The sequence below is a fragment of the Microcaecilia unicolor genome, chromosome 3 (genome assembly GCF_901765095.1).
Source record: "Microcaecilia unicolor chromosome 3, aMicUni1.1, whole genome shotgun sequence".
Classification (NCBI taxonomy): Eukaryota; Metazoa; Chordata; class Amphibia; order Gymnophiona; family Siphonopidae; genus Microcaecilia; species Microcaecilia unicolor.
In genome coordinates this window covers 505,810,839-505,823,340 of record NC_044033.1, presented here as the reverse complement: position 1 = coordinate 505,823,340, position 12,502 = coordinate 505,810,839, and the positions used below count along the sequence as shown (strand labels likewise).

The 12,502-nt window shown below is 43.6% G+C and overlaps 1 protein-coding gene across 1 annotated transcript in view; it reads left to right on the top strand.

Moving 5' to 3' along the window:
- The window catches only part of SPACA1 (sperm acrosome associated 1), a gene marked incomplete at its 5' end in the record, with an annotated part of 99,772 nt that extends 88,826 nt beyond the window's left edge, over positions 1–10,946 (top strand). Inside the window, one exon of the mRNA XM_030195177.1 lies at positions 10,825–10,946. Coding sequence (XP_030051037.1) covers positions 10,825–10,946 — 122 coding nt within the window. The remainder of the gene's footprint in view (positions 1–10,824) is intronic.
- Between the last annotated feature and the right edge of the window lie 1,556 nt (positions 10,947–12,502).

The window sequence follows — 12,502 nt, the reverse complement described above, 5'->3', positions numbered from 1 at the left end:
CACATGCCCTGCCCCCACCACACACCCCGCCCCCTTTCATACCCCACCCCTTTCATGTCCTCGCTCCGCCCTGTCACACCCTCGCTCCACCCCCTGTCACATTTTCCCCTCCTCCCTGTCACACACCCCGTCACCCCCCCTCCCCGTCACCCCTCTCCCCTTACCTTACTACTGCCCTGGTGGTCTAGTGACCTCTTCGGGGCAGGAAAGAGCCCCCTCTTTCCTGCCCGGAGCGCTGCCCTGCATGCATCCTTCCTGTTGCTGATCTCGGCGCCGATTCAAAATGGCCACCGAGAGTTGAAGTGAGCCCGCGAGACTTCAACTCTCGACGGCCACTATGGTAGTGTTGTACAGTTGTGGGTAGTGGGTATTGGGGGGCTCAGCAAGGTATTGGGGGGCTCAGCACCCAAGGTAAGGGAGCTATGCACCTGGGATCAATTTGTGAAGTCCACTGCAGTGCCCCCTAGGGTGCCCGGTTGGTGTCCTGGCATGTGAGAGGGGACCAATGCACTAGGATTGCTGGCTCCTCCCACGACCAAATGGCTTGGATTTGTTCATTTTTGAGATGGCCGTCCTTGGTTTCCATTATCGGCGAAAACCGAGGTCGCCCATCTCTAAGGTTGCCCTAAATGTCAAGATGGTCGACCTAAATGTTGAGATTTGGGCGTCCCCGACCGTATAATCAAAACAAAAGATGGACACCCATCTTGTTTCGATAACTGTATATTAGATTTTTAATTTGTATTGATTTTATTATGTAGTTTATTCTGATTTGCTGTGCTTTCCTGTCATGAATGGAATTCCTATGTTTGTTTATTTGTATACATTAGTTGTTTTTATACATATGTAAACCGTTCTGTTTTGCAGTTGCAATAAGATATGGTATATAAATTAATATAAATAAATAAATAAATAAATAAATAAATAAATACGGGATGCCCTGCCCCTTCTCAGGGCTGTCCTTAGAGATGGGCACCCAGTTCCATTATGCGCCTCCACGTGACTCGTCCAGGGTCACATGGAGCTGCAGAGGGAATTGAGCCCAGTTCCCTAGGATCTTAACCCACAGCCGACCGTTAGGCAGCAGTGAGAGCAGTGTGCTTTCAGCAATTACATTCATTTTTTAATAAACATACTGTACCATTTATCATTAATCTTCTAAGTTTGAAATGCCTTCACAAATAGGTAGCTTCTCAACATCTTTTTAAAAGTTACAGTATTTGACATCAGACTTAAATGAGCAAGAAGATGATTCTATTCCACAGTGCTAGCCACTGAATATGTTCGTCTCCTGGTTTCCTCCTAGCAAATTTTATTCAGAGATGCCATGGGAAGATATACAGTACTATCAAAGACGAGGACAATTGCTACCAAATCTTTCTTTTTTTACTTTTTTTTCTCAGAAATATCCACTATCTTTGACACTGGCTCCCAATTTGTACCCTAGTCCACAAAATTCTTTACGGAGAAGTCCCAGGATACATGAATAACCTAATCAACCTCCCTTCTAGGAACACATCAAGAACATCCCGTTCATTCCTAAACCTCCGTTATCCTACCTGCAACAGCCTCAAGTATAAATCTACTTACGCTACCTCCTTTTCCTTTATCGGCACCCAGTTATGGAATGCTTTGCCAAAAGCTGTCAAAACTACCCAAAATCATCTTAACTTTAGGAAATTACTCAAGACCAGCTTATTCAAGAAAGTCTACTCCCAGGATCCAACATAAATCCTAAAGTCCTCCAAAGCAATACATTAATGGACTATTTTGGACTCTTTTTCCTTTCAACTTGTCCTTCTACACTCTCTGTTTACCACAATATATTGTAATTGATTAATAACCGGGTTGGCGATCGACTTCTCGGTTTAATGTGAGCCACATTGAGCCTGCAAACATGTGGGAAAATGTGGGGTATAAATGTGACAAATAAATAAATAAACAAACTATTGCCCAGTGGTATAGCGCTTCATTCATTGGGCTACTTTTAACACCGTGTTAAGTGCTATTAGTGTCGCTTGTCATTGTGCTTTTATAAAACCTTCACCAGCTATGGCCAATGGCCATTTTGCTAAAGGTACAAAATCAATAATTGGAACTGGACTTATCTTTTTAGCCAGCGTCCTCGCTGTCTCGACGCTCAGGGCTGTCAAAGAAGAAAAATAACTGACTGCCTTCCCCTGGGAATCGCCCGACACCGCGGGTTTCAAACTGCTTTCCTCAGGGACTCGGGTTAAAGCTGTCTGGAGCAAAATGGGAAGATATACAGCTTTTTCTGATCTCAATTACCTCGGTGACTCCTACATCTTAAGAACATTTAAAAAATAAAAAGCTGACTCCTTCCTCAATGCTTTATGTATCAGGAATAGAATTTTTAAAAAGAACTCTTGATTCTACTGTAACTGTTTTAACAATGGGGTAACAGACTGGAAGACAGTACAATTATTTTCTTTGTTTTGTTTTGTGATGGAAAGGAAATGCCATGAAACCATTCCATAAGTACCACACTGGGACAGACCAAAGGTTCTTCAAGCCCAGCATCCTGTTTCCAACAGTGGTCAATCCAGGTCACAAATACCTGGCAAGATCCCGAAAAAGTTCAATGCATTTTAAGCAGCTTATCCCAGAAATAAGCAGTGGATTTCCCCCAAGTCAATTTAATAATGGTCTATTGACTTTTCCTTTAGGAAGCAATCCAGATCTTTTTAAAACCCTGCTAAACAAATTGCCTTTACCACATTCTCTGGCAACGAATTCCAGTTTAATTACATGTTGAGTGAAGAAAAGTTTTTTCTCCAATTTGTATTAAATGTACTACTTTGTAGCTTCATTGTATGCCCCCTAGTCCTAGTATTGTTGGAAACAGTAAACAAACGATTCACATCTACCTGTTCCACTCAACTCATTACTTTATAGACCTCTGTCATTTCTCCCCTCAGCCGTCTTTACTCCAAGCAGAAGAGCCCTAGATGCTTCACCTTTTCCTCATAGGGAAGTCGTCCCATCCCCTTTATCATTTTCATCGCCCTTCTCTGTACCTTTTCTAATTCCACTATATCTTTTTTGAGATGCGGTGACCAGAATTGGAACACAATATTCGAGGTGCGGTCGCACCATGGACTGATTTTGTTTTCCATTCCTTTCCTAATAATACCTAACATTCTTAGCCGCCACAGCACACTGAGCAGACGGTTTCAACGTACCATCAACAACAATGCCGAGATCCCTTATTGGTCGGTGACTCCTAACGTGGAACCTTGCATGACGTAGCTATAATTTGGGTTCTTCTTTCCCACATGCATCACTTTGCACTTGCTCACATTAAACGTCATCTGCCATTTAGACTCCCAGTCTCGTAAGGTCCTCTTGTAATGTTTCACAATCCTCTTGCGATTTAACAACGTTGAATAACTGTGCCATCAGCAAATTTAATTACCTCATTGTTTAAGTTACTGCCATCTTTCTTTGTCTAGAGTTTTACAGCATGTGTGTCTTGCTGAAACTTTTCATTTGATAATGTCTTATGTAGTTCCTATGTGTGTTTTTTTAAATAATAACACAAGTAGACTGGAGGATTCAAATGAGCATATTATAGTAATTTATGCAAACAATTATTTAGTTTTATTTGTAGTGAGGGGAAGACACTGTAGTGTAGCGAAGTTGTCTCAAATGCTCAAAACAACTTAATGGTTCACAGCGTAGCTGCAGCAGGCTGAAGTCTGTACTCTGAGGGCAGAATTTTCCATCTGCACAAAACCTCCCACGTGAATCAGTTAAAAATCAAACTAATTCTACATCAGTGTGAAATGAGGAGAGTAAAGTATAACCATAAAGGAATAAAAACCAAATATAAAAGACATCAAGAAAAGTCACAAATTTATCTTAAATCTTGATTTTTAGATCCTTCAAGGGCATGACTATGTTGAAAGCCATTAACTTGTTTAAATAGCTTTCTTTTTTTTTTTTTTTTTATAAATCAGCTGTAAGATGGAGGGACATTTTTGAAAGGATGTCCGAGTCAGAAAATGAATGTCCAACTACTTCTAATCATTGCTACTAGATGCAGGGGCGTAGCCACGGGTGGGCCTGGACAGGCCCAGGCCTAGACACTTTTGCTCCAGGCCCGCCCAGCCTCTTCTGCCCGCTCTCCCCGTCCACATGGTCTGCTCACTTTTACTACCTTGAAGTGCAGTTCTCCTTCCAGCACCGGCGATTCCCATAGCCAGCCTTCTGCCAGCGCGCGTCGTCGGGGCCTCTTCTCAGGCACGTCCCGCCTACTCTGCAACTTCCTGCGTCCCACCTTTGCGGAAAACAGGAAGTTGCAGAGTAGGCGGGACGCGCTTGAGAAGAGGCTCTGACGACGCGCGCTGGCAGAAGGCTGGCTATGGGAATCACCGGTGCTGGAGGAAGAACGGCGCTTCAGGTCAGTAAAAATGACCAGAACTGACCATGTGCAGGGGGCTGTCGCGGGGGGGGGGGGGGGTAGTGGATGGAGAGAAAATGCGGCGGGCGGATGGATAGGAAATGCGAGGCCTGTGCCCACCCAGTCCACCTCCAGGCCCATCTAAAAATTAAACTCTGGCTACGCTACTGACTAGATGTATGCAGCGCTGCACACATTATATGCAGGTACTTTCTCTGTCTCTAGTGGACTCACAATCTAAGTTTTGTACCTGGAGCATGGAGGGTTACGGGGCCCTTTTACAGAGCAGCAGTAAGCCCAATACAGGCTTAACACTCGCTCTTCCGGCACTACCACTGGCCCAAACCCCCAGAAATGGCTTGCACAGAGGTGGAGGAGTAGAGGGGTGGAGGAGTAGCCTAACAGTTAGTACAGTGGGCTTTGATCCTGGAGACCTGGGTTCAATTCTCACTGCTGCTCCTTGTGATCTTGGGCAAGTCACTTAACCCTCCATTGCCTCAGGTACAAAATTAGATTGTGAGCCCTCCTGGGACAGAGAAATATACAGAATACCTGAATGTAACTCACCTTGAGCTACTACTGAAAAAGGTGTGAGCAAAATCTAAATAAATAAATATTTGAGATTCTACACGGAATGTTGCCAGTGGAGGAGTGGCCTAGTGGTTAGTACAGTGGAACATGGAATGTTGCTACTATTTGAGATTCTACATGGAATGTTAATGTTGCTATTGCACTAGCAACATTCCATGTAGAAGCCTGCCCTTGCAGATCAGCAGTGCGGCCGCGCAGGCTTCTGTTTCTGTGAGTCTGACGTCCTGCACGTACGTGCAGGACGTCAGACTCACAGAAACAGAAGCCTGCGCGGCCGCATTGCTGATCTGCAATGGCAGGCTTCTACATGGAATGTTTTTAGTGGAGGAGCAGCCTAGTGGTTAGAGCTCTGCTCTTGCAATCCAGGTGGCTGGTTCAAATCCCACTGCTGCTCCTTGTGATCTTGGGCAAGTCACTTAACCCTCCATTGCCTCAGGTACAAAATTAGATTGTGAGCCCTCCTGGGAGGGAGAAATATCTAGAGTACCTGAATGTAACTCACCTTGAGCTACTACTGAAAAAGGTGTGAGCAAAATCTAAATAGATAAATAAATTATTATACAATACACCCTCTCTGCGCTTAATTTAGGTGTCAGGATTTACATGGTCTAAATGGATGTGACCAAATTTGGTCGTGTGGAGAGGCGCTTGGCATATTCTGTATACCGCGTGGAAATTTAAGTCTATGCTATAAAATTTAGGTGTACTGTAGAGAATACGCCTAGGCGTATTTTTTTTACCATGCGGATTTTTCAGGCGCCATATATAGAATCTAGCCCTAAGCGTGAATTCTATAATGGAAACTGCTGATATAGAATAGTAGCATTAGTCTGCTTAAAACTCACCTCTTCAATGCTGCTTTCGGCACCTAACCTTTCGAGAAATATAGTATGCCCTATCAGATCGACTCTACACTTGTCTTTTAGATTGTACACCCGTCTTTTAGATTGTAAGCTCCTTGAGCAGGGACTGTCCTTCCATTTTAAATTGTACAGCGCTGCGTAATCCTAGTAGCGCTTTAGAAATGTTAAGTAGTAGTAGTAGTAGTAAATTTAGATGTGAGTGTTTCAGGGGTTTTCATTATTCATTGGGGATATTCTGAGAACCCCGACTGACTGGTTGGGTGTGCCCCATCTCTATGCTGATGACTCCCAAATCTACCTCTCTACCCCTGAAATCTCAACCAGCATCCAGACCAGTGTTTCAGCCTGCCTATCTGATATCGCTGCCTGGATGTCTCAACGTCATCTGAAACTTAACATGGCCAAAACCGAGCTTCTCATCTTTCCCCCTAAACCTACCTCTCCTCTCCCCCCTTTCTCTATTTCTGTGGATGGCACCATCATTCACCCTGTCTCATCAGCTTGTAACCTTGGGGTCATCTTTGACTCCTCTCTCTCCTTCTCTGCTCACATTCAGCAGATTGCCAAAACCTGTCATTTCTTTCTCTATACCATCAGCAAAATCCGTCCCTTCATCTCTGAGCACTCTACCAGAACCCTTATCCACACTCTTATCACCTCTCGTCTTGATTATTGTAACCTGCTTCTCACAGGCCTCCCTCTTAGCCATCTCTCTCCTCTTCAATCAGTCCAAAACTCTGCTGCACGACTCATTTTCCGCCAAAGTCGCTATGCTCACATCAGCCCTCTCCTTAAGTCACTTCACTGGCTCCCTATCCATTTCCGTATTCAATTCAAACTTCTCCTATTGACCTATAAGTGCATTCACTCTGCCGCTCCCCAGTACCTCTCCACTCTTGTCTCCCCCTACGTTCCCCCTCGAGTACTCTGTTCTGTAGATAAATCTCTCTTATCCGTCCCCTTCTCCTCTACTTCTAATTCTAGACTCCGTTCCTTTTGTCTTGCTGCACCTCACACCTGGAATAGACTTCCCGAACCTATGCGTCTAGCCCCGTCTTTAGCTGTTTTCAAGTCCAAACTCAAAACCCACCTCTTTACCACTGCTTTTGACTCCTAACTCACTTACCCTGTCCTTTATCCTCACCTCTTTATTCCCTCACCCTTAATTGTTCTGTCTGTCTACCTGTCTTATCTAGATTGTAAGCTCTTTGAGCAGGGACTGTCTTTTTTGTGTATGGTGTACAGCGCTGCGTATGCCTTGTAGCGCTATAGAAATGATAAGTAGTAGTAGTAGTACTTGATGTAGTTGTATGGTTGGTGTAATTGCGCATGTCTAAGTGTGGCAGGTATGCATGTAACTAACAGTATTCTGTATGCTGCTTAGCATGTCTCTACCCCGCCCATGCCCCTCCCACATCCACGCCCCTCTTGCAGTTATGCACTATAGAATTTAGGCGCTAACACAAAATTGCAAATTTGGGCCAATTAGTACCACTTAACTCCAATAATTGCTGATTATTGGTTGTTAGTGTTAATTTGCACTCAATTGGGCAATTAAATAATGCACATAACTGGCAGTATCCTATAACCTGTATGCACAATTTTGCCCACTAACTCCCGGATTCTATATATGGTGCTTAGATTCGCTTGGAGATAAGCGCGTAACTTAATTGGCGGAAGAAGATAAATTAACCTTTTTAATGGCACCTAGCAAGCAATAACGAGCGCTAATTGGCAATAATTACAATTTATGCGTGGAAATCGGTAAGCGTACTCTATAAAGAACTGCGCCTAAATTGCAAAGTGCGCAGTTGAAAATAAACATGCATAGCTGAAAAGGTGCATGTCTATGGGTGTGTTTTTGGGCGTTGTATGGGAGTTCCAACAGTTACATGCACAATTACAGAATACGCCTCAATGCGCCTAAATCTACATGCTTGGAATTACACCAGGTTTTTATTAGCGTAAATGCGCGTAGCTGTAGGCGCTGCAGTATTGATAATGTGTATTCTATATACTGTGCCTTAATTTTATACAATATGCTTATTTCCGCGCAGAATTTTTAGGCGCCATATATAAAATCTAGCCCTAAGCGCAAAAATGTGCATTCAAAATTATAGAATGAGGGGGATTATGTCTCGCTGTTCATTTACTGCCACACATTTGAATTCTTCCATTTTATTTTTTTTTAAATCTCATTCACATATGGAAAATTTAAAGAATGTGGTTATATATATATATATATATATATATATATATATATATATATATATATATATATATATATATATATATATATATATAGTAACATAGTAAGTGATGGCTCATCCAGTCTGCCCAACAAGATAAACTCATATGTGCTACTTTATATGTATACCTGTCCTTGATTTGTATCTGCCATTTTCAGGACACAGACCATAGACGTCTGGCCAGCACTAGCCCCGCCTCCCAACCACTAGCCCTGCCTCCTAACCACCTCATCGACCTACCAATCAGAAACATAACCAGTTCATCTTGAAAATACCTAAACCTCTACTACCCAAGCTGCAAAGCACTAAAATACAAAGCAACCTACGCATCCAGCTTCTCCTATATAAGCACACAACTATGGAACACATTGCCAAAAGCTGTGAAAATAACCTACGACCACCTAAACTTCAGGAAATCACAAAAAGCCTACCTATTCAAAAAGGCATACCCCACCGACCCAACATAGATACCTACACTCTGCAACATAGCAAAACCAAAGCTCGAAATGGACACTATACAGCTCATTTTTGAAAGAGAAGCGCGCCCATCTTCTGATACAAATCGGGAAATGGGCGTCCTTCTCTCAGGGCCGGCCAAATCAGCATAATCGAAAGCCGATTTTGGCCGCCCTCAACTGCTTTCCGTCAAGGGGACGGCCAAAGTTCAAGGGGGCATGTTGCCAGTGTACCGAAGGCGGGACAGGGGCATGGTTAAGAGATGGCCGTCTTCGGCCGATAATGGAAAAAAGAAGGGCGTCCCTGATGAGCATTTGGCTGACTTTACTTGGTCCCTTTTGTTTCACGACCAAGCATCAAAAAGATGCCCGAACTGACCAGATGACCACCGGAGGGAATCGGGGACGACCTCCTCTTACTCCCCCAGTGGTCACCAACCCCCTCCCACCCCCCCCAAAAAATTTTTTAAACATTTTTTGCCAGCCTCTATGCCAGCCTCAAATGTCATACCCAGCTCCATGGCAGCAGTATGCAGGTCCCTGGAGCAGTTTTTAGTGGGTGCAGTGCACCTCAGGCAGGTGGACACAGGCCCAACCCCCCCCCTACCTGTTACACTTGTGGTGGTAAATGGGAGCCCTCCAAAACCCACCCGAAACCCAGTGTACCCACATGTAGGTGCCCCCCTTTATCCCTAAGGGCTATGGTAGTGGTGTAGAGTTGTGGGTAGTGGGTTTTGGGGGGGGGGGGGTTGGGGGGCTCAGCACACAAGGTAAGGGAGCTATGCAATTAGTGCTCATTATTGCTTGTCAAGTGCTGTTAACAATGCTGATTGGCTTGTTAAGCCAAGTAACTTATGCGCTATGTTACAGAATATGCTTGGATTTCAGCGTGGAGCGCTAGGCGTGCTATAGAATCCAGGGGAATGTGTACACCAGTGGCATAGCCACAGGTGGGCCTGGGTGGGCCAGGACCCACCCACTTAGGGTTCAGGCCCACCCAACAGTAGCACACATTTAGTGGTAGCTGGTGGAGATCCCAAGCTATATCAGCTGAAGACTTCCCCTGATGGTAAGCCAAGATGGAAAGAAGCATTTTCTCGCCAGCTGAGATATTTTTTTTTTTGCTGGTGGGGGAGAACACTTGGTGCCCACCTACTTCTTGCCTAGGCCCACCCAAAATCTGTTGTCTGGCTATGCCCCTGGTGTACACTGCCGTGTATGTCTAGTAGTGCTATAGAAATGATAAGTAGTAGCTAGCTGGGTAGCGGACTGAATATCATTGCTAACTAGCTAAATTGATACTCTGCTTGGGCCCACCCCTAATCTAGCTGGTTGGCGATGGTTGGTTATAGGGATATTCTGCTGCACTAACTGATTAAGTGCTGAATATCCATGACTGGGTAGCTCAGCAAGGTGTAACCAGGCATGAGTCTCTCCTACCAAGTGAAACTCTTTTTAATATCGACCCCATACTTTAGAAAATACTCACATGTAAATTAATCAGGGACATTTGTGCCCAAGAGCAGATGTAAATTTATGAGCATAAATTCCCTGTGGTAATTTTCAAAGTGGAATTACGTGCATATATCCTATTTATGTTTGTGCTGTTATAAAATTTACACCCTCCCCCCCCCCCCCCCCAAAAAAAAAGAAAATTAAGGCAGGAGAGCAGGTAGGGCTGGACCAGCCTAAATATGGCCATGATCATTATTACATCCCTACCATGTTCAGAAGAATTAATTGTATCACAGGCAGAGAATTCAGTGAAAATCATGTTGATATTAAGTAATGAGAAGAGAAGGAATTCTAAAACCTGTGAAACAGAAGACAGTCTTCCTAAATATCATGCTGTTCCATGTCTTTCCTGAGCTGTCAGATTTTGAATTTGCAACGAAAACACTGTACAAAATTAGATGCTAATTGGCAGAAATCCAAACGAAGATAAAACTCTTCATTGTTGATTTGTGATTCTAGAGTGATCTTAGTGGGATTTAGTTCCCATGTGCCTCACATTTCATATGTGCAAAAAAAGCCATCTTTATCATTTAAACAGCTGCTATCAAAGCATTTGGTGGTGGGGGGGGGGGGGGGGGGGGGGGGAAGTGGGGTTTGAACTGACAGCAATGGCCAAATGTTTTGTTAAACAAGGAGCTCAATTTATTTGAAACATGAACTGTGGAATGTTTATCACTTTGCAGTCTGATCTGAGAATAATGATCAAACCCTATTTTTTCCCCCATTAGAAATAGAAATGAGAAGCAGCAGTGCTGGTGTGGATATAGTGATGGTGTTTGTCCTGATTACAACAATTGTGGTCTTCCTAGTCTTGATCATTGGCTTGCTTTTCTTATTTCTGCAGTGGTAAGTGAAAAACAAATCTTTGAGTTATCGAATCAAAGCGACGTGATCGATTGTCAAAATATTAAATTCCTTTGTCTAAATTACAATCTGAGGACGACAGTTTCTGCCTCTGTCTTGATATGTGTGAATCAATATTCAAAAATATCTGAGTTCCTTAGATGGCCAAATTTTGTCTGGATTTTTAACTAAATCTATCTAGCCTGTTACATTTTCAATAAAAAAATCATCCTAAATCTAGCTGGCTAAGGGGGGGGAGGGGGTTGGGGGGGTGAATTTATCAATGTGGGCTATTGTTAAGGTGGATTATTTTATCACAAGTCAGGAAGTGGTAGTCAATTAGGGGCCCTTTCACTAAGCCATGTAGGTGCCTACTCACGCCCAACGCGTGTCAATTTGGTGTTACCGCCTGTCTATCACGTGGCCCTTGCGGTAATTTCATTTTTGCTGCCTGTCCGCTACGTGCACCGGAAAATAATTTTTATTTTCTGGCATGTGCAGAAACTGGTCGGTAATCGTCATTCTATGCACATAGACGAAGAGGGCAACCTTCGAAAGCTAATCAAGAAATGTATTAAGTTATGTCCAATAAAAAAGGTATCATCTTATTTTCTTTTCCATGTTTTATTTTGTTTGTTTTCTATTGATAACCTTAAGAGTGGACTAACACGGCTACCACACTCCTCTACTTACGCACATAGACAATTACCGCACAGTTAACGCATGAGACCTTACCTCTAAGTCAATGGCTGGCAATAAGGTCTCAGACCCAAAATGGACACACACCAGTTTTTATTTTGCCGTATGTTCATTTTCGGGCAAATAAAAGACCTTTTTTGCAGGCGCGCTGAAAAATGGACCTGCGCATGTCCAATACACGCGTTTACACCAGTGCAGGCCATTTTTCGGCGCACCTTAGTAAAAGGACCCCTAAGGTTCTTTCTAAACAACTCCTCAACCCTGACAACATTTAAGAGTGGAAACCAGAGCCCTGTAAATCTACTGCTCCCACCCACCCACCCACCCAAAGTTTAAATGAAAAGTGGATAAGGAGAAGGAAAGTAGCAGCCCAAACTGACACTGAAATCTACAGTACTTAGTGAAACGTGGGAGAAAAAAAATCTAACTATCATGACGGAGCAACAGCTAAAGCAAAGTCCTTAGGGGAAAAGCAGATTTCAGTCAGAAAAAAGAGAGAGGAATGAAAAATGAAAAAGTTAAAAATGTAGACAAACCTGCTAAAAAGGAGTGGCCTAGTGGTTAGGGTGGTGGACTTTGGTCCTCGGGAACTGAGTTCGATTCCCACCTCAGGCACAGGCAGCTCCTTGTGACTCTGGACAAGTCACTTAACCCTCCATTGCCCCATGTAAGCCGCATTGAGCCTGCCATGAGTGGGAAAGTGTGGGATACAATTGTAAAAAAATAAAATAGATACTATCGGAGATTCTGCATGGAATGTTGCTACTATTGGAGATTCTACATGGAATGTTGCTATTCCACTAGCAACATTCCATGTAGAAGGCTGTGCAGGCGTCTGTTTCTGTGAGTCTGACGTCCTGCACG